The following is a 21,824-nucleotide window of genomic DNA, read 5'->3' on the forward strand; positions in this document are numbered from 1 at the left end:
ATATGCTTTTTAATTGTTCCCTTACATTTGATAATAATATCGAACAAAGCTGACGATCAGAAGGGAAAATAAAGTCTTGTCGATTTTCGAAAGAAATAATTCATATTTATCTACAGAAATGTACATTTTTTATATAGAAACTATATCGCATACAGTGTATATAAATAAAATTATCTTAATCATAAACGAGTGGTGGTTAGTCATATGAGAGGTTAATATGAAATCACTTCTAATAATATTTCCTCTAATTCTTTATCGCCAGCAACATTGATAAATATCCCATTGACGTCTTCACCATCTAAACAGACCGAGATAATTATGACACAAATTAAAGTATGATAATGATAAATAATCATAAACCATCACCTATGTTCGTTTTAATCAAAACAATGTGTAATAATTGGATAAATTGGTCAATTATCAAGTGTAATTAAGGATATAGAAAAAATAAAAGTTGGCCTTTTTCTAATTTAAAGAAATGGACATATTTGTATAAAAATTAAATGTGGAACTGTATATGTATTTTTCTCGCAGATACTTTACCGTTCCAAACATTTCAATCGAAAAGGTACTAAACTTCCCAGCTGTCAGTCTGAGTGGAATCATAGATCGATACACGATAAACATTAAATCTCTCGCGTCTCTCGATGGTATGTCGTACCACTTGCATTCGTATACGCCATATGCCATTGCAGTACTCTAAAAATAGCAAATAATAAAAAATATATATATAATATTTATACATATATCGCATCGTTTAGTTCATTCCTTACCTCTGTTAAAAGTTTCTCAGCTGAGTAACAATACATGTATAACTGTATCAACAAGAGCATGACGTAAAATACGAGAAAACCCATTTTAGAGCCAGTAGTACCATCTGAATTATTGTGCGTTATTTTCTGGAAATAAAATCGATCGAAATGAGAGATGCATTTGGCATAATAGCTAATTTGTCATAATAACTAATTTTATTAAAAACTTTATTTGATATTTTCATAAAAATATCGTAAGAGCAAGTGCAGTGTTTTGTAGAGCTAAATGAAAGAAACAATTTTTGGTAGAAACATTTTTGTTAGAGTCTAACCGGATTTCTCCTGTCTGGAGAAAATAGATTCTAGACTCGAGAAAACTCAATTGTAAACACAGAAATGTTCCCCCGCAAAATGTTTCTATATTCAACCAGTTGCTCTCAGCTGTCTCGATCAAAATTCAAAGTGACCGAATGCTCGTAGGAGCGGTTTTGATTGCTAATGATGACGAAGGTTTTTGTTTACCGAATGTTCGCCTGGCCTCTATTCAATTACACGGACAAAAATTGTTTCCCCGCATACAGTAATGCATAAAGATTAAATGTAAGACGTTTGGATTCACTTACCGTATAAACTTCAAAACTTTCAAAACACAGCTGAAAAGTAGCGACCATCATGTGTACCAACAAAACCATGCTGTAGCAATTATCGATCATCTTAGCGTTCCTTGAAAATGCGTATAATTCGATAATCCCTCACGGTATTAAATCGCAATCCGAAATTTCTATAACGAACCTGATGAGACTCTCGTGTCGTAGGACGATGGCGGTAATGCCCTCCTTAAACTTTGTGGATGGTATAGATTTCTCGGCTAGCTTCTCGACCAAGTTGTTGAGCATCGTTCGTAGATTAATCAGCTGCGCGCAAACGTGCAGCAAGAGCAGCGAGACGAAGGTGTCTACAGTGGAGTTGGTATATGCCGCGCACAGGCCAGCACACATTTGAGTGAAGTAAGTAATTACGTAGTATGGACTTTTTTGTATGTCATAAGGATAATCGAACGGATAAACCAACTTCCGTTCGGACAAACATATATTTCGGTAAAATTTCAAGAGGTGCATATATACGTAAACACTGGTCGCGCATATGACACTCATATAACAACAGAAAGATATGCTTCTGCCAGTTCTTGCTACTTTCAACATCGTATTACGTTCCCAGTTTCGCTTTGATGTCATCCAGTCGGTCCTGAACGATGTCATTAGCGTTCGCAAGGCTTTCAAATCAAACGTGGTATTTCAATAAAAACATCATTTCCGAACCATGTAAATATGCCCCATAATTACATAAAAAGAATTTACACAAATGTTCAAACTAAGTTATGTTTACACAAAAAAAATTTTGTTCGAAGCGAAAAGCGTCTCATCGAGTCGTGATTCCCGATAAATAGGAATGATTGTTAATTTATTTGTATAATTTCATTGCTACTGCGAGTGAAAGAGTGGAAAAAAAAGAAAAATTAGTTACTTACTTTCACCGTGATACCGAGTGACGACCAGCTTGCAACATGCTAAAAAGCTGTAGTTAGCACTGGCGGTGTAATGTATCACTAAATCCATATTACCCCAAGAACGTATCGCATTCATGAGTTGCGGTACGTAAACGTACATGCTCAAGATACACATTGTAATAAAAAATCTTAAGTAGGGCCGAAAGTCGCTCAAAGGAGTATCTGGATCGGGCCATACGCCTACTAATCGCAGGAATTGGCGGCACAAGGAGAAAGTATGATGCAAATCTAGCAAAGGTAAATGTGAGAAAAAAGCATCATTTTGTTATGTTAATGTGGAGCTACACTCGTGTAAATAAAATTAATTCCGATATGTAACGGAATATGAAAACAGACATAATATCGTTATTTCAAAATAAGGATTGAAATATTTCAATGTATCAAATATTTTTCTAATTATATTATTTCTCATCGTTATCACTATGTAAAACTTTCAATTAATTTTAGACAAACAAAGTTACTACGTTGATTATTTCCCTATTCTTCGAAGTACTACGCAATTCTTGATTTAATCGCACTGGATGAAAACAAAGACCGATCCGTTCACGGTAACATTTCAAACGGTAGCTTATTTCTCGCTAGTTGTCGAACTATACCACACCAAAACACTTCAGTGAATCTCTACCTCGAATAAGAGCGAATATTTTTTGCTAGTATACAAAGCCGAAATAAACTTCGATGCCAACTTGTGGAAACTTTCATCATGGAAGCATAAAGTTCCATAACAAATCTATAGTCAACGTGCAATGAGATACGAGTTTTGCGTGATTTATGACGAAGCTATAAGAGAGATCAAATCCTCTCTTTATTCAACACAAACATTAATTTTCGTACGACATTTGTCTACGTTTGACTTTTTTAAACAGACGGAAGATAATTGATGAATAATACTAAATAATTAGACAAAACATAATCGTTGGAAAATATTGCGTTTCAATAATTTTCAAGCAAGTAAAAACAAGTTATGTAAAATAATTTTTGTTCCTAGCAAAATATCAATAAAATACTGAAGACGCGCGAAAAAAATTTTCGGCCGCAAAGAATAACGGATCGTGTGAAGAAAGAGATACTTTTTTAATTTGGTTTATTATTACGGTTATGGACATCGCGTGAAAATAATTTATAATAATTTATGGCTCCATCTTCATCGAGACCCAAATCGAGGGAGAAAATGTTCCGTTATATAATACACTCCGTGATGTCATGTAAACCAGATTGCTTTGCATTTCGTATGAATTTCATAGCATTATCATGTAAATTCAACAGAAAGTCATTTACCGTTCAACAGAACGGTAAATAACTTTCTCACTTCTTAGTTTTAAAGAGATTTGTTCTACCTTCGTTGACACTCATTGAAGTTCACGAAAGAAGAATTATTGTTTGACTGACTTGCTACTTGCAATCGTGTCCAGCAGCCGAGATTTTGCGCTTGCTCAGTTCGGACAGTTGTTACAATGGCTACCATCTGTGAGTACCTCTGTAAACCCTTTCGAATAACAATCGATAACAAAATGCATGACACACAATCGTCATACGTTAAGTCAGTTATTGCGAGTACGACGCCTTTTTTGGATGTAAATAAACACATTCGATGAAGCTGCTCATTCATTCATATTTATTCTTACCCTTCATTATTATCTGTCGTCAAATATTATAAAGACTGCCGCTTAGGCGAAAATGTGGCAAATCGATCACAGTTTTTTATTGAAAATGTGACTCACTGCTAATTCACTGCTAATTATTCTAACTAATCACAAAATTATTTTCATTCTTCTATAATATGCTTTTTAATTGTTCCCTTAAGTTTGGTAATAATATCGGACAAACCTGATGATCAAAAGGTAAAATTAACAATTCTCGTCGTTTTTCGTAATAGATAATTTATATTTTTCTATTGAAATGTATATTTCTTATATAGGAACTATATTGCATACAGTAGATGTAAATAAAATTAACTTAATCATAAACGAATGGTGGCTAGCTATATGCGGAATTAGCATGAAATCACTTCTAATATTATTTCCTCTAATTGTTTATCGCCATCAACATTGATAAATATCCCATTGACGTCTTCACCGTCTAAACACACCAAGATAGTTATGTCACAAATTCAATTTCCGCATATGATAATGATAAATATTTACAAACGATCACCTGTATCCGTTTTACTTAAAGCAAATTAACAATTACATAATTAAGTAAATTATTTAATAATCAAATATAATTAAGAATATAGAAAAAATAAAAGTTGTTTTCCTTATAATCTAAAGGAGTGGGTATATTTATGTAAAAATTAAATATGGAATTATATGTGTATTTTTCTCTCAGATACTTTACCGTCCCAAACATTTCAATCGAAAAGGTACTAAATTTCCCAGCCGTCAGTCTGAGTGAAATCATAGATCGATATACGATAAACATTAAATCTTTCGCGTCTCTCGATGGTATGTCGTACCACTTGCATTCATACACGCCATACGCTACTGCGGTACTCTAAAAATAATAAATAATAAAAGTAAATGCATATATCGCATCGTTTAGTACGTCATTCCTTACCTCTGTTAAGAGTTTCTCAGCTGAGTAACAATACGCGTACAAGTGTATCAACAAGAGTATGACATAAAACATGAGGAAAGCCATTTTAACAGTAGAGCTATCCGGATTCTTGTCCGTTATTCTCTGGAAATAAAATCTCTCATTTCGATCGATGCACTTAGCATAATAACTAATCCCGTAAAAATATCGCAAAAGCAAGTGTAATTTTGTAAAGCTAAAGGAAAGGAACAATTTTTGGAAGAAACATTATTGTTAAAGTCTAACCGGATTTCTCTAGAAAGAATAGTTCAAGACTAGAATATAGTTTCTAGACTCGGAGAAACTCAATTGTGGAAACAGAAAGATTCCCCCCCGCGAAATGTTTCTATTCAATCCTATGCCCTCTGCTATCTCGACCGAATTTCAAAGTGGCCGAGTGTTCGTACGAGTGCTGCGGTTTTGATTGCCGTAATGGTGACGAAGTTTGTGTTCACCGAGTTTTCGCCTGGCCTCTATTCAATTACACAGACAGAGATTGTTTTACCGCGTGCAGTAATGCAGTAAAAATTGAATGTAAGATGCGCGGTTTCACTTACCATGTAAACCTGAAAACTTTGGAAACACAGCTGAAAAGTAGCGGCCGTCATGTGCACCAGTAAAACTGTGCTGTAGCAGTTATCGATTGCCTTAGCGTTCCTTGAAAATGCGTATGATTCGATGATCCCTCACGGTGTTAAATCACACTCCGAAATCTCTACAACGTACCTGATGAGACTCTCGTGTCGTAGGACGGTCGCGCTAATATCCTCCTTATACTTAGCGGAACATATAGATTTCTCGGCTAGCTTCTCGACCAAGTTGTTGAGCGCCGTTCGTAGATTAATTAGCTGCGCGCAAACGTGCAGCAAGAGCATCGAGACGAAGGTGTCGACGGTAGAGTTGATCATTGCCGCGTACGTGCCGGCCGAAATTTGAACAAGATAGGTAATCACGTAGTATGTAGTCTTCTGCATGTCATAGGGATAATCGAACTGGTAGACCAACTTCCGTTCGGACTGAGATATGTTTCGGTACAATTTCAAGAGATTGAAAGAGATATAAAAGATGGTCGTGCATATGAGACTTATGTAACAGCTGAAAGATATGTTTCTGCCACTTCTTGCTACTTTCAACATCGTATTACGTTCCCAATTTCGTTTTGAAGTCATCCAGTCGGTCTTGAACGATGTCATTAGCGTTCGCAGAGCTTTCAGATCAGACGTGGTGTTTCAATAAAAATATCAATGTCCGTACCATACACGTATATAAATATGTCCCATATTGACGTAAAAAATATTTACATAAATGTTCAAGTCGTGTTTACATAAAAAATTTTTGTTAGAAGAGACGAGACGCAGAAGCATCTCGATAATCAGAAATAATCGCTAATTTATTCGTATAGTTTTGTTGTCACTAAGAGAGAAACGGTGAAAGACAAAGAGAGAAAGAGTAAAAGACTTACTTTCACCATGATACCGGGTGACGACCAGCTTGCAGAATGCCATAAGACTGAAGTTCGCTGAAGCGACTTGCTCCACCATTAAAGTCATATTACCCCACACACGAAATGTATTCGTTATTTGCGGTATGAACATATAAAAGCTTATAATGCACACAACAAATATGTATCTCAAGTTCGGCCGACGGAATTCACTCAAGGGAACATATGGATCGGGCCACACACCTAGGAATCGCAGGCACTGGCGACTGAGGGTGAACGCGTAACTCAAATCTGACAAAGTTGAATTATTAGAAAGAAGAATTATTTATCTATTTGTATTGTTTCAGGTTTTCATTCTCGGGTGAGGAGACATTAATGTCGATAAATAACAGAGAAAGTGCAAGAGTGGTGTGATTATTCTAAAACCGGTGCTGTCCGGCACGCCGTTCGAAGTTGAGACTGTCTTTTACCAAGTCTATTTTTGTCTGCACAATTACGTTCTTTAATCGGACATACAGTTGTAAAATTGGAAACTAAAATTTCTCAAATTAATCTTCCGAAAAAAAGATTGTCGTGTTTAGTTATTTCTTCACTTTTCTAGGAATTGCAGAGTGTTATTTTTAGTCACTGTCGAAAAGGGACAGAAACAAAGAACGATTCATGCCACACGGGCACAGTTTAGCTTATTTCCCGCAACATGTCGAACTTTGCCATGCAAAAACGATTTAGTTAACCTTTACGTCGAAAGCGAATATTTTTTTGCTAGCACGCGAAACTGAAATAAACTTTTCTGCGGCAACTCTTGCGGGCTGTCGTGGAGATACACAGTTCTACGGCAGATCTATAGACCGTTTATAATGTATTGTTTATAATAGTATACTTTTATGAACTTTTACAGCAATGTATTAGGAGAAAATTACCCTTTTTACTCAATAATCGTAATCGCCAATTGCACGAAGATAATTTTTATTTGTATTTTCTTAATTGGAGGATATTTAACAAATAATACATTAAATAACACGAGAAATTGTTCGCTTAACAAATGTTTTTCTCTGTGTATGTGTGTGTGTGTGTGTGTGTGTGTGTGTAATATGTTTAAGTAATGAAAGAAAGAAATTTTTATGATTAATACAAATATGATAGTATCTGAGTGTTGCTTGAATGCATCTTTTCTGATTCTGGATGTGCAATTGACTTAATAAAAGAAAGGGTAACAGTCAGGTAACAGTCAAATAAGTCAATATCACGTAATGTAACGTAAAATTTTGCGGTATGAGCTGATTTGAAGTGTCAGAATTTTATGACTGACAACATATTAAGAAAAATACCGGAAACGAGACATATTTCCTCATGCAAAGAATAGCACGTCACATTGGAAGCAAACAATCCGTTAATTTATATCGTTTTTATTTATCGTTTTTTATCGTTTTTATTTATCGTTTTTATTTATCGTATTATATCGTTTTTATCAAGCGAATCGTAATTTTTAATTATTTATCTTAACCGACGTTCAAATCAAAAAGAACAATACCAATTTCTATCAACACACGTGATTTCTCTCTCACAAATAGACGCGTAATCCTTGTATCGCATTGCGTTACGGAACTACACATACTTCACGATGCGATTGAGCGAGATTCTAATTGAATCTCGCGGCGGGAACTTTCTCGCTTTCTTTTATTTTATTTATTTATTTATTTTTTTCGAATAGATTCTACCTTCATTAGCACTCATCGCACGGTTCGCGGAGCGGAAATTATTGTTTGACTGTCGCCCGTCACAATCAATTCAAACGGCGCTTGCTCAATGCAAGAAGAGGGCTCAATCGCTACCATCTGTCTGCACGTTTGCAAACCCTTTCGAATAACAATCGATAACGAAACGAGCGGCGCGCAATCGCCAAACCAGAGAACGTTAAATCAAATTTTACGGATATGTAGCCTGCTGTTGATCAAGCCAACTGATTCGATGAAGATACCCGTTCCTTAATATCGACCGACGACACTTCATGGCTGCTATCCAGAGCCAGAAGAGATGTCATTGATGAAGCGACGACACTCGTCAGAGACCGCTTAAAGACCACAAAAGACGTATTTTTGCACTCGCAAAAAAGCATGTCACCTCTCTCTCAATATTGACTCCAGGCGTCTGTTAAGACGAATTATCAACGCTATTGTACGATAAGTTGACATAATCAAATATAAAAATGTTAAAGTAAAGTAAAAGTGAGATAAAATAAAAACAAAAAGGACAACGCGTACGCAGTTTCAACAATTAAAAATTGTATGTAGCTTCATTGTAACAAGAATTACACCCAACGGCCACGAAAAAGCCACGTGTGTTATCTCATCGTCGTCTCTTTTTCATCCGATATCGGTCGATCTCGAGATGCGAATCGATATGCTTACGTCGACGATTGGCCGAAAGCGACTGTCATCGCGGAGCTTGCGTGTCTTGATCGCGCATCTCGATGGTTTGATCGTCAAGGAGAAATTAAAGCACGAAATGACATATGACGTAAATATTACGGTATAGAAAACGTTGAATTAATGAATAGAGATATGTAACGGCGCTGTCGAGCGTATCTCTGGCTGGCTGAAAGTCCGCAAAGAAATAACGTAAATAATATATCTGCATATACAACAAAAATAACACAAATATACTGAGAAGACTAAAAGCACTGAGAAGATTAAGAAGATCGATCCATGCAATATCGCTGCAGATCAGTTTTGCAAAAAAAAGAGAAAAAAAAGAAAATATCGGAAAAAGGAATATAACATCAATGTGATTTTTACCACAATATTTTTCCCGCGTGGTAATGATAAATTACGCTCGCTGAAAATTTATTTTTACATAAACAATTCTCTTTCACTGTGCAATTATAATTGCTAATACCGAGCATTTTTCTTAACGTAACTAACGAGTGCAAGTAACAGTCTTCGACTCGAGGATAAACAGAATTCCCTGACTTTTATTCTTATCGATTTCCAAAAGGGATGCACCGCGCGAAGAATGATAGAGCATTTAAGAAAGATTCAGGGGTCAACGTGGCGCACGGTAGGGCACGTCGGAAAGAAATGTCTGGCGTCTCTCTCACAAAAATATGATTTATTACTTACAGACACGATGCCGTACGTGCGTACAAAAGGACACAAATAAATATACCTCCTCTAGCCAGCGCGCTGGGGCGGCTTCGCCTGTGGATTAATAAGCTTCGCGTAATAATACTTCAATCGCTCCTAATTTCCAGCGTCAAGTCGAATTGCATGTACACTTGGCTGCAAAACGGTCTCGACGCAATCTAGTGTGAGATGCTCGTCGGACCACCGCGATTGAGAGACGCCGCGACTGCAACTGCGAGGATTCGGCTAAAGGACATGAGCATTTTTATTGTGCTTTCATCGATACCACGCAAAGGTACAATAAGTTTACGCGGTATTTTAATATTTACACCGTGTAAAACGCCGCCCCGGCTGCTCTCGCAACCGATCCAGCGCGCGAACGCGTCAACAGCATCTCTCAATTGCGACAATCCGCAGTGCGATCTCGTCTGGGGAAACCATGTGCAAACCGTCCTGGGGCCGAGTGTAACTCATACAGGCGCAAGATACACCTGATGGGGAAACGTCGGAACTCGACGTTGTTCAAGAATAGCACAAAGTGAAGCATTCGGCGGAAGCGTTCACCGACGATCGTGCGAAACGGCGAACTCGAGACTTGCGAGCGTACCGACTGGCCTCCCGCCGAAATTCTCACTTTCTCCCCTAAACTCTACGCTTAATCGTCTAAGTAACACGAGTGCATATTAAATAAGGTCGCCTCGATGGCAAGTATGTACAGTATCGGCCAGACGCCGACTCGACGAGGACGTGCTGTGGTCGCGAAATCGTGGCGCGAAATCGAAATGCGCTCGCTCGGATTTCGAGCGGAAGTCTTTCGTCTTGACTCGATCGTCTCAACATCTATGAAACACTTATGCCTGAATAGCTAAGTTGTAGAAATCGAAAGCTTACGCGAGCCGACCGAAGGGCTGAGACGCGGCTGCGAGCGCGTAGTGTAATTAGTGAAGAGCGGAGCTCGTCATTCGCGAAGAGGCAACGGTCACTTCGATTCTAATTCGGATCTCCTTCGGTATCATTCAAAACGATAAGACATTTAAAACATTTAAAACGATAAGAACGTCTCAATTTATGACAATTATTTATGTTTTCTTTGATAAATCAGTCAATATGAGTTCATATTTACCCAAAAACATGTGTTTTTGCGCTCTACATTTTATATATTGTCACAAAATATAACAAGTTTCGAATAAAGTCCAAAGCCATGGTAAAAAAACCCAGATATCTTGAAAATTGATAATTAATGTCCATTAATTATTTTAGTTTCTTCAAAACTAAGCTGCGAAAAACAATATCAACTGCTACATCGCTAAAAATATGATCCTCCAGTTATTTCTGGGAAAATATTATGAATAAATTCAGATAAATTAGAACGCTAAATGTTCAAAATCTCCGACGAAATCAATTTTGTGTACTTAACATTGTGAATTTATTAATTCATTTCCCTGATAGAGTCGCTCGGTCGTTAATTGGAACGTTCACGTTTCTGCTGAAAGCCGCGCGAAAGACGAGTCGATATTATCTTAAAATATCCGTTCGACCCTGAGGATTCGAATTAGTTTCGAAATCTTTATTGCCTTGTGTGACGAAGCGTTATATTGTTTATCAATTCGCATCACGTACTTGTAGCTGCATCTCACACTCTCATTGGCCCGCCTAAACCTCCGATCGCCTTCCTCCCTCGTTCAGTTTAAATTGAATAGCGCGACGGCATCTAGAAGAAGATGTTCCCCGGTCTCGCCTGCGGACACAGGAAGCTGGAACAGTCGTGTCTCCTGATGGCGTGCATGACCTCCTCGAAGTGGCTGGACACGTGAACGGCTGCCCCCGGCTGGATCCTGCAAGCGCAAGCGCCGGCGATTAGCTGGCGGAAGGATTAGTCCGGGCGGGTCGTTGGAAAGCCGGAGACACACTTCGACGAATGATCGATACCGTACGCGGCTAATTGCTAATTATGTGTTCACTGGCTCGTGAATTCTTTAATCCTCCGGCATTCCTCAGCGCGTCCCATTAACGATTTCTCGCTCCGATTAACTCGCTTTCTTTAGGGCGTACCTAAAGACCCGCGACTCGCTAAGAGAGCCGTTGCTCGACGTTAGAGAAGCGTTAGATCGCGACTCTCATCAGATTATGACGTTAATAGAGAGGCGTAGGCAGAAAGAGGGAGAGGGAGAGGACGCGTAGAACCGGAATCTGGAAGTAGTATACTGATACACTCGATATATTCGAGGCTTCGGTTCAACATTCGACATTCGAAGCAAAAGCTCAAAGCTTCGAGTCTTCGAACTCTACTCGAAGATTTGAAATATATCCAAGATGTTTTAGAAAACTAATTTTTACACAAGAACGCAAAGAACAGGATTCTACGCAGATAGTATCGTTCGGACATTCGAATGTTCACCCTTCGACTACCTCGTTCTTCGAATCCAACGCCTCGAGGCCTCGAAGAAGAACCGAAGATTCAAATATAATTCACACCTCGAGCGGGACCAGCTTTCAGTCTGGCTCGACTAACCGACTGGCGCTGATAAAAGCTCGGTGGGGCGGCCGGAGTGAACCGGAATCGCGTACGATTAAAAGAGAGAACGGGAAAGGCTGTGCGCTGTGCGCGCTAAGTGAATTATCACGTCGGCCGCGCGCGCGAGTTCCCCCCCCCTCCGTTTTCCTTTTTCCAGCAGCGCGTTTGTTTTTCATCCCGATCCCCACCCCCGCTCTTTTTCTTCAGCTCTTTCTTCTTCTAGCGCTCTTGTGGGTAGCGCGATAGCAGGCAAGCTATGCGCAGCGTGTGCATGCACAGTGAAACTGTGCTAAGAGGTAAAAGTCGAATCAGTCAGTAGGACGTCGCCGGCGAAAGCTGGAAGAAAGTTATCCGCGTTTAGCTATAGTTCCGTCCGACCGGCTGTTATCGCGCGTTGCCGACTCGCGGGATGGCCGATAGTCGAGACGAAACAGAGAGAAGATCTCGGCTGGTCCCTCGGCCGAAGCTGACGAGACCAGCCAGCCTGGGACGGCCCGGACGAGATACTCACAGTCTCAGTAGCGCCGCCATCTTCTTCTCCATGAGCACCACGGCGTCGGGGCCCCGCTGGATCATCGTGTCGCAGAATATCCTCTTGGCGCAAGGTGTATTCGTCCAGTCGCCTTGCACGTGAGCGACCTCGGCTACCTCCGCGTTCTCCAGATTCTGCAGCGCGTCCTCCAGCTCCTGATCGCTCTCAATGCTTCGCTTTCGCCGCCTGCTGCCCGCGTCGGTCGTCCCGCTCGACCCCTCCGCGACCTCTCCGCTATTCGCCTCCGCGAGATCACGGTCGAGAATGCGCGATGCGTCTCCCAGCGTGGGAAGAGCGTCGCTGGTCTCTTGGCCTGCGGCTCGTCGACTTCCGTCGTCTTCCGTCAACGAGATCATCAAGGTCGCGTCTCGCGAGTCGCTGACGACGTTCCCAGCGACCGTCGCGCTGTTGCCCGACTTGTCCTGCCGATCCGACGGGTTCAAGCCAAAGTTCTCCGATGGGGTCTTCGTCGAACCGCCTTCGAAGACCAGGATCGTGTTCTTATTCGCAATCCGTTCGTTCTTCGTCTTCGGGAACAAGAACTCGGTGATATCGATGCGTCCCTCGGCTGGCATGTCAATCTCCACGATCTCGCTGATGGGGTCGGCGCCTTTCCGCTGGAAACGCTTGCTACGTACAAGGTTCCTCATATCGGCCTCCTTCTTGAAGATTTTCAGGTAGTCGAGGCTCCTCCTCCTGCGCCCGCCGGTCTCCACGTAGTCCTTCTCGTCCACCAGCTGCTTGCTCTCTCGGTTCTCCACCCGCTCGGAGTTCTGCCTGTCCTCCTCGAGGACCAAAAAGACTCCATCGCTCTCCGCCGAACTCGCGCCTTCGTCTGTCTTGTCGTCGTGAGGTGGGACATTCCGCAGCACGTAGAGCGTCCCGGGCGCGGCTTCGTTCAACTTTGCGTTTCCGTCTGCGGCGACGAGCCTCAGGTTGTCCCCGGCCGCTTCCAAGGCTCGTTTGTGCTCGAGATCGAACTCGTCCGCGTTGGAGCGCTTCAGCACGTCCACGTCAAGGTATCGGCCGACCGCCACCGCGCCTATGCCAAGCGCGGCGCCGGAAGCGACCAGACCAAGAGCCGGTATGAGGATGCTGGTGCCCGAGGCGACCGTGCCGATCTTGTCCTGTGCCTCTTTGCCCTTGGACAGGCCGAGATTCTGCGAGATCTTGTGGGTGGCCTCCACCAGCGGGTCGATCACCGGCCTGGTGAACTGCGAGACCCGCTCGACGCCGGTGGAGAACTGGTTCTTTAGATTCTCGGAGATCTTCACCCAGAAGGGCGGCTCGTTCGGCCGCTTGAGACCGTAGAAGTGCTGGTTCGGGTAGTAGTTCTTCGTGGTGTAGCTGTCCACGATGTTCTTGTCGTTCAGCACGTACTTCTTCTTGTGGCGCTGCTCGGTGAAGGAGTGCTGGTTCTCCGGGAAGTTATCCGGCCGGCGTTTCTCGTTCTTCACGATCTTGGCCGGCTGCACGCCCAGCTCGGGGTGGGCATACTGAAGGACTGGCGCTCGTGCGCCCGGCTTCAAGGTCATGGGCGCGATCGTCTGGCTAGGCGGGGTGTAGCGCTGGGAGATGGGGTAGTTGGCGACGCTGTCCGGGTGCAACATCCGCTTGTGAACGCTCGCGCGATATTGGTCGTTGCGCGTTTCGTACACCTCGGCCTTCAGCGCCTCGTTCTTGTAGTTTCTCGGGTCCCACTCGAAGTATACGTTGCGGCCCTCTTCGTCGTAGTTGCGGCCGTACCTAGTGCGCAGAAAAAAGCGAAATCACGTTTGTCCTACGAGGAAACATGTGGAAGTGATTGTGACGGGCATTGAATATATTGTAAAATAAATAAGATATATTTATTTTATACATATTCTTTTTCAAATAAGTAAACACGAAAAACGCATTTTTTATGTTTATTTCTTCACACGTTGAAAGCTTGAAGCAACTCCTTGAAGGAAATCTAATAAGATTGGTTTTCATTGAATGTCTTCGAAATCGAGAGAGACGAGATAAGATATACGAAAAAAAATTCCAGACTTTTTGATGTTTGAAGTTTCCGATAATGAAAAGCATTTATATCTCGCAAAAAAGTTTTATATCTCTTTTTGAAAAATTTACATTTCAAATTAACATATTGAATACCATAATAAATACTATAAAACATATTAGATACCATAAAAACAAATGTGTAATTTAAAAATGTGTGAAATAAGAATATAAAATATATATTAACCCTTTGCACTCGGTATGCCAGCGCAGCTGGCATGAACACTTATTGCGGCAACTCGAAATGCCAGCTGTGCTGGCATGGAAAAGTTTTAAAGATAGAGAGCAATAAAACAATAAAAAGAAATTAAAAGAAATAAAGATCCTTTTTATAGTTTTTTTAGAAATTTAATAATTATATTCGTAATTATCGAGTTGATACCATAGAAAATCTTTGGAACATTTTCTTATTGATATCTCCTCATGCATATCTCATAGTTTCGAAGCTATTCGCTCACAATGAAGTTTATCAAACGTCCTTCTCGAGGACTTTCCTCCATCCTTAACCTCTCATTTTCTCCACCCTCGTCACCCTCATCTTCAGTAAATCTGCAACACGCCAAATCTCATCAAGACTAACGTGTGAGCACTTTGACAATGACAAAATATTAATTTCGACCCACTCGTGCTTGTCCAATCGTCTCCCACCTCACCTTCGATTGACGTCCTTGAAGAATTTCTCGAAGCGCAGCTTCTTCTCCAGGTTGTCATTGGAATACGGGATCCCGACGGTGGCTTCGGTGGCGGGCGTCGGGCTGCCCTCGGCTACCAGTTTGTTGTTGATAACCCGGGCGTTCCTCCAGGTCTGTATCTTGTCTATGGGCTCGTCGGGCACCCTCGTGCCATGAATAACCGGCGTGCCGTCGCTGTCCAACGATAAGGTGGATCTCTTCGGTACCGTCTTCACGTTGATCTCCGACCTGATGACCACCTCCGGCGGCACGGCCTTGCCATCGCGGTTCTTCGACAGGTTCGCACCGATGTTCGTTCTCGTCAGTGGCCGGGACTGCCGTGGCACGTATGTGTAATAAAGTGCCCGCTCGTTCTTGTCGTCACGATCCTCAAGCTCAAGGTTCCTCTGGCTCCGATCCTGGAAGTGCCTGGCGAACAGGATTCCGCCAGTGAATCCGGCCTCGTTGAACCTGTCGTAGTTAAGGCTCTCTTCGCCCGCGGTCTCCGGGCTCGTCTGCAACGGCTTCCAATTTCGATACTCCTCCACCTCCTTATCCTGTCCCTCCTTCGGCTGTTCCTGCTTCAAAACTCTGCCGTCCGCGTCCAGAGGCGTCCAATTTCCGTAGTCGATCAGGCTGACAGGTCGATCAGGTTGATTTCTGTCGAGTTTTACATCCTTCGCTCCCGAGGACTTGGAGAACGTCGCTTTGATCTGCTCCACCTGCGCCTCCTCGAGCCTCCTGGCTTCGTTCTTCTTCTCGGCGTCGCTTTTGTCGTCATCGGGCCTCGTGGAGTTGCTATTGGTCTCCGCAGTGCCGTTGGATTCTTCCTGAGGGAGTTGCGGCGTCGGTTTGGAATCATCGAAGCTGACTGACGACTTATCTCGCCGCTTCACGATCAAGGTGGCGAGGGTGCCCTCGCTCGTGCGAACTTTCAGCTCCTCCGTCTCGCCCGGCAGACTTCGGGAGACCTTCAGCATCGTCCGGGTGTAGCTCGGCCTAGGTAACTCGCCATCGCACGCGCCAAACGCCGTGATTGCGAGAAGCAGCAGCGAGACCGCCTGAAACCGAGGCGAATTGAGATCCATCTGGACATTTCGAGGAACTTCCAAGCAAGCATTCCCGAGTCCGGCCGAGGGCGGCTAACTTTCGTCGTCGACACGAGGCGACACGCGTCGTAACTCTTGCGCGTGCACATGCATCCGATGTTGCGTACGTACGTGATTGCGCCTGGACGATCGAAGCGCGGCGTAGGCGCCCGGCATGCGGAATGAGCTTGAAAAGGTTTTCGAAAGTTGGCCTTACGAGTTTCTAGAAATACGCAACTCGCCCGCGATCGCGCAAGCATTTGCATTCGCGACGTGCGAAAGGATATGCAATGCGAACCAACGGTAGGAGGGGATAATGGAGCAAAAGATGAGAGCGAAGAAATGTTGCGCATACAGCGAAAATATCCGGAAGAAATCAATTCAATAGACGACGCGATGCACAATCAAAATGTAGCAACTGTAAGCCGGAGCCAACGTTTTAGATCGGGACATGTAAGTAAACTAAGAACACGAAGAATTCCTCGGGTCTAATTTATTGCAAGCCAATTTACAGCAAACGATTCGCCTTGCAATTTTGGTAAATCCGTGACACTTGTAAGTAGCTGGATATCGATACGTGTAAAATTGCTGTCAGCAGACGGATGAAAGATTATTTCGAGATATCGAGTCACTTTATCAATGACATGTGAACACTGAATGGCTATGGTTGACACCCGTAGCGAAGAGGTTAAACAGAGAGAAAGGTCGCGTGATACGCGATGAAAAAGTTAAAATAAGCGAACCTACAAAAGGCGACGTAAAGTCGAGGAACGCCGAATAAAACAAGAAGCAAGCGCCTCGGACTGATGCATCGTGCATTGCGACATACGTTCTCGCTCTTCAAATTTTATAAACTCGTGACGTCCCTATGCTCCGTCTCTGTGCATGTGTCCGCGCTTACACGACCAATTGACATTTCAATTCTGTTCATTCACGTCGAGAAGAGAGTCCAAATTGCCATCGGAACGTTTACGAGCATACCTCCGTCCAACGTTAGCCTCCATTTATTTTTACACCACGACGACAGAAAAATCCCAAGCATTCAATTAAACGGGAATTAACGTCGCGAGGAATAACGAGAGGAAACGTCAGTCGTAACATCAGCCGAAGGCTTATACATTCTCAGTTTATTCGCATGCCTCCCTCCACCTAACGCTGGCCGTTAGAGGTCAACGCATAATCACTTCCAGGCGACCAAAAATCGCTAGGAAAACGACAACGCGACGCGCCGCGCCGCGCGACGGCGCGGATTTTCGCCGAGAGCGGCACGCTATCCGTGACGACGAGCGAATCGGCCGTGTCATCGGAGCGGCGGCAACGCCGGCGGCGCTCGCGCGACGAGAGAAATTTAATAGCTCGTGGAAATTGTCGGCATTCTTTCCCGCGATTAGAAAATAGCAATGCAGTAACCGAGGCGACGGGTTACTTTCTATTACCAAAGTGACGATCAGTCCTGATGGGAATTACGCGCGCGCCTCTCCCACGTGCGCGCGCTCGCGGACGCCACGCCGACGCGAGCGATCCTCGCGCGTCGTGCGAATTCTCGAATTATGCACGCGCGATTAGCGTGCACTTTCGTGCGTAACTTTGAACATCGGAGCGCCCAAGGCGCCTATTAACGAGAAATTCGCGGCGTCGTGTACTCGTCCGTCTCCTTCCCTCTCTCTCTCTCTCTCTCTCTCTCTCTCTCTCTCTCTCTCTCTCTCTCTCTCTCTCTCTCTCTCTCTCTCTCCCTCTCTCCCTCTCTCTCTCTCTCTCTCTCTCTCTCTTTCTCTCTCTCTGTCTCTCCATCTCGTCTCTCGTCTTCGTGTCTCTCGCGCGACGAGGAAAAAATACTTTCTAATCGCTCACTAGCTATGTACGCTTGTACGCTTTAGGACGAAAAGCCGGTAAACTGAAATAAAATCGTGAAAGGTGGCTGGACCGCGAGCACGCTCCGCCGGCAAGTGAAATGGAACGACATGCTTTCCCCGCGCGCGCGTTTCGCGCGAAACACACAACCGCGCGTTCTTTAACTCCTCTACTCGGCCGCGATGCGTATTCTGCCTGTACGCGCGTATGCGTGCGAGACGATCCACTTTTTCCATCCCGGTGACTTTCGATCACCGATTGTCAACTACTCGTATCATCGATGCCTGACACAATAACGAAGCGAACAGCCAGCCGCTCCTTTTGTACGCGCGTGCGTGCCCGACTCGTTAGGAAATTTCAACGACGACCAACCGCGGTCGGACGATCGGTTGGAAAGTTGTCTGATTTCAGTGGAAATTGAACAACGCCCGCAGTATTTTCAAATTTAATTATTATTATTATTTATTGTTAATAATATACGGGTCTGACCCCTTTCATACATAGTAGTTGAGACAATAATATAACGAGTAAGAAGATTTTCATACAAAGATAAAGAAACAAAATAAAAAAAGAAAAAAGGAAAGAAAAAAAAATTAATTAATTAAATTAATTAATTATTTAAATTATTTGTAGTAATTAAAAATTAAATTCATTAATAAATAATTCGGTTAGAATTGGAAGACGTAGAGACGGTAAGAGCATTACATGTGTGCGTATATATGGTGGACATAAAAATTTCCAGGCGGCATTGATGAAAATTAATCAATCGTCAGAAGGTGAATGTGCCAATTGGTGGCCGAAAACAATCTCATTGTGAAAATAAATTAATAAGTTGATAACAGGCGAGTTTTAAATACACAAAGTCGATTCTGTTGGAAGGTATGAACGTCTGGTGTTTTAATTATGCTACATCTTTTTCACATTCGTGAAAAGACTTCAGTTTATTTATAATATTTTCTCAGAAATAGTCGATGGAGAGAGCAACATGAGTTTGGTTTCGAAGAATTAATCCAGAGACGACAAAATTGTCCAATTCAACGGAGAGAATATTGAGGACTTGTCCGAAAGTCCGTCCAACTTTTTGGCCGTGTATCCTTTATTAATAGCAATGAAACCGCACATGTGTGCCGTATACAATCAAAATAGCCGACACCGTTATCCATCACTTTCTGCAGATAATTTCTGCCTTTCAGGAAAGTCTCCGCGTCTGCAAGATGACTCATCCCTCGGGGCAATAAAATCCGCCAGCGGTCGGATGATATTTTTTCACAGATCTCTAACAAGTAAGAAATCATTTCATTATCCTGCCGTTGAATAAGAATCTTTCACAACGGCGTTAGATCATCGTCAGTTTGTGAATATTCAAGTCGGTATTGTTTTCCAGTCATACATATCGCACGCTATTATGTAAAATGGTATATTTAATATCTCCCACACTTTCTCCCCCTTCTACCTACCCCTCCCCCCTTTTTCTCTCTCTTTTCATCGATGGGTTCGAGAAGCAGCTTCCCATAATCAAACAACGCCGAATTACTCCCGAACAAAGAGGCCAGCGTGGCGTAGCGGCGACAGCCGATTCGACTGAATTCTCATTGTTGCAGACAGCATAATAGATCTCGGCGAGTTAATTCGCCCGATGGACGACAATGCGTTACATTAAAGCGCCACGGAATCGCACACAGGCGCGCACATGGAGTGGCACCGATGCATGTCACCCTGCGGTTTCCGCTCCAGAAAGTTCGCGGGTCGACGTTAATTGCACGGCAATTAAGCCGATCTAGTTCCTCTTTTTCTCCTCTTTCTGCCCCTTTTCCCTTCCAATATCCGCCGGCGATGCGCGACGTTGACTCATCCGGAAACCGCCCACGAGCCTCGCCGCCGACCGATCGCGATCGATCGATCGTCCTCGTCGCGCGTGCCGATCGATCGCGGATCGAAGCACGGCCTTTGGATTTCACGCGATAACATCGAGCGCACAAAGTCACACATTCACGGTTCGTTATTCATATACAATGATCGTGAACGAAGGCAAGTCGAGGACGATTAATGTATACGTATGTGAGAGTGTGTGTGTGTGTGTGTGTGTGTGTGTGTGTGTGTGTGTGTGTGTGACGTAACACGAGCGCGAAGACTAATCCGTTACTTCGCGCGAGTTAATTAATCATAGCACACGTCGCTTTGGTTTTACCAAAGTCCCATTCATGAATCTCGCGAAAGAGGGGGAGAGAGAGAGAGAGAGAGAGAGAGAGAGAGAAATTATGTGTGAAATCATTAATGTCCCGTGGGTGTTCCGTGGAAGTAAAAGTATCATCGGCTTGTCGAAGCAGAAGACGAGATCCGAGCGAGACCGGCGGGCGGCTCTTTCTTCTGTGCACGGAAGAAAAAAATTGGTTGAATTAACGCGACGACGGACAAATGAAACACGTTTTCGTCGAGGTGAACGTAATTGTTGCATCTTGCGAACCAAATTCGAATCTAACTACCAAAAATTTTGGATTCCTTCGACCAGGACGCGTCTGGCTCGCGTTTCGTTCTCGTGTTAATTGCAAAGTTGAAACTTTGATTTCATTATCGATCTTAACAACTTCCTTTTAAGGCTAATTTAACAGTCCGAAGCCTGTATCAACCTCTTTCTATTGCATTTAACTCACAGTTTCACCGAGAAATTCTCTCAGAAACCTACAGGTGGCAAATCGAGCGTTTTCTACCATTTAAGGGCACTGAATACGACTCCAGTTTCTCTATAAATTAAATCCCCGTTGATTCTTCAGAATCGATTAGGCAGTTCGGTCGCAAAAAAGCGATCAAAATTTCGACTCGGCCTCAACGAACTTTTTCCTCCGCATCGCGGCGAGTGTCGATTCATCGATTACCGCCGAACGTTCAATAATCACGTTCGAGGACGAGCAAAAAATTTGGACCGTTTTGCGGTCCAGATTTTCCCGTCTAGCGGTTATCAAAAATTCGCACAATTTTCAATAAAAAAACACATTTCAATGCTTTCCAACGCGCGACGCTTCACATTTATAATTAGCGGTCCGCGAAAATCGGGAAACCTTACCTCGAATCTCCCCGTCGTCGTCATGTCCCCCAGATCTCCTTCCTAGCAGTTTCCAAGAGGAAATGACCAATACCGGCAAAAGACACCAAGTGCAAAGACACCAAAGCAGCGAAGACTACTTCTTCTTCTTCTTCTTCGTCCTTTTCTTCGTCCTCTTCTCAGGACCGCAAGATCCGCGAAAATCGCCGCGAGAGTGATCCCGTAGCGAATCTTCGGAAGAACGTCGCGATTACCGGGAGGTCTCCTCTCAAAAAAAGAGAGAGAAAAAAGAAGGAATCTCTCTCTCAAGGCGAAGAATTAGAGGAATACGAGAGCGATGGCGAGAGAGTGTCGAGAAGGAGAAGAGAGAGAGAGAGAGAGAGAGAGAGAGAGAGAGAGAGAGAGAGAGACAGAGAGAGCAAGAGAGAGAAAAAGACCGAAAGAAAGAGCGACAGCGCGAGCGAGAGAAGCGGAAGAGAGAAGACCGACGTCCGAGAGGGCCTGCTCCTGCGCACCTGTTGACTCCCGGAATATCTTCGCGAGACTGACGGAGGCGCTCAGCCGGCGGCTCCTCGTGCGCCCGAGCGACGTAGGAGCGACGTAGGAGCGCGACTTCTCTCCGACCTACTTCTCG

The 21,824-nt window shown here is 43.4% G+C and overlaps 3 protein-coding genes across 4 annotated transcripts; all 3 read right to left on the reverse strand.

Moving 5' to 3' along the window:
• Positions 1 to 151: 151 nt before the first annotated feature.
• LOC105191311 (odorant receptor 13a-like) lies at positions 152 to 3,795 on the reverse strand. Its single transcript, XM_011154623.3, has 7 exons — positions 3,657 to 3,795; positions 2,281 to 2,547; positions 1,545 to 2,025; positions 1,376 to 1,475; positions 774 to 899; positions 544 to 699; positions 152 to 298 (listed from the first exon to the last, which is right to left on the reverse strand). Exons 1-7 carry the CDS (start codon positions 3,670 to 3,672, stop codon positions 245 to 247), a joined length of 1,200 nt encoding a protein of 399 aa, XP_011152925.2. The 5' UTR covers positions 3,673 to 3,795; the 3' UTR covers positions 152 to 244.
• Positions 3,796 to 4,241: 446 nt separating this feature from the next.
• On the reverse strand, positions 4,242 to 9,065 carry LOC105191312 (odorant receptor 9a-like). Its single transcript, XM_011154624.3, has 7 exons — positions 8,053 to 9,065; positions 6,356 to 6,625; positions 5,620 to 6,100; positions 5,451 to 5,550; positions 4,876 to 4,998; positions 4,657 to 4,812; positions 4,242 to 4,398 (listed from the first exon to the last, which is right to left on the reverse strand). Exons 1-7 carry the CDS (start codon positions 8,066 to 8,068, stop codon positions 4,345 to 4,347), a joined length of 1,200 nt encoding a protein of 399 aa, XP_011152926.2. The 5' UTR covers positions 8,069 to 9,065; the 3' UTR covers positions 4,242 to 4,344.
• Positions 9,066 to 9,421: 356 nt separating this feature from the next.
• LOC105191288 (uncharacterized) lies at positions 9,422 to 21,824 on the reverse strand. 2 transcript variants are annotated; one of them, XM_025297205.1, is made up of 5 exons: positions 21,706 to 21,824; positions 21,212 to 21,421; positions 15,194 to 16,272; positions 12,483 to 14,249; positions 9,422 to 11,291 (listed from the first exon to the last, which is right to left on the reverse strand). In XM_025297205.1, exons 2-5 carry the CDS (start codon positions 21,233 to 21,235, stop codon positions 11,168 to 11,170), a joined length of 2,994 nt encoding a protein of 997 aa, XP_025152990.1. In that variant the 5' UTR covers positions 21,236 to 21,421; positions 21,706 to 21,824; the 3' UTR covers positions 9,422 to 11,167. The 2 variants fall into 2 exon arrangements, with proteins under 2 accessions (XP_025152990.1, XP_011152884.1); XM_011154582.3 differs by lacking the exon at positions 21,706 to 21,824 and having other exon boundaries at positions 21,212 to 21,561.

The sequence above is a fragment of the Harpegnathos saltator genome, unplaced genomic scaffold, assembly GCF_003227715.2.
Source record: "Harpegnathos saltator strain DR-91 unplaced genomic scaffold, Hsal_v8.6 scaffold173, whole genome shotgun sequence".
Lineage (NCBI taxonomy): Eukaryota > Metazoa > Arthropoda > Insecta > Hymenoptera > Formicidae > Harpegnathos > Harpegnathos saltator.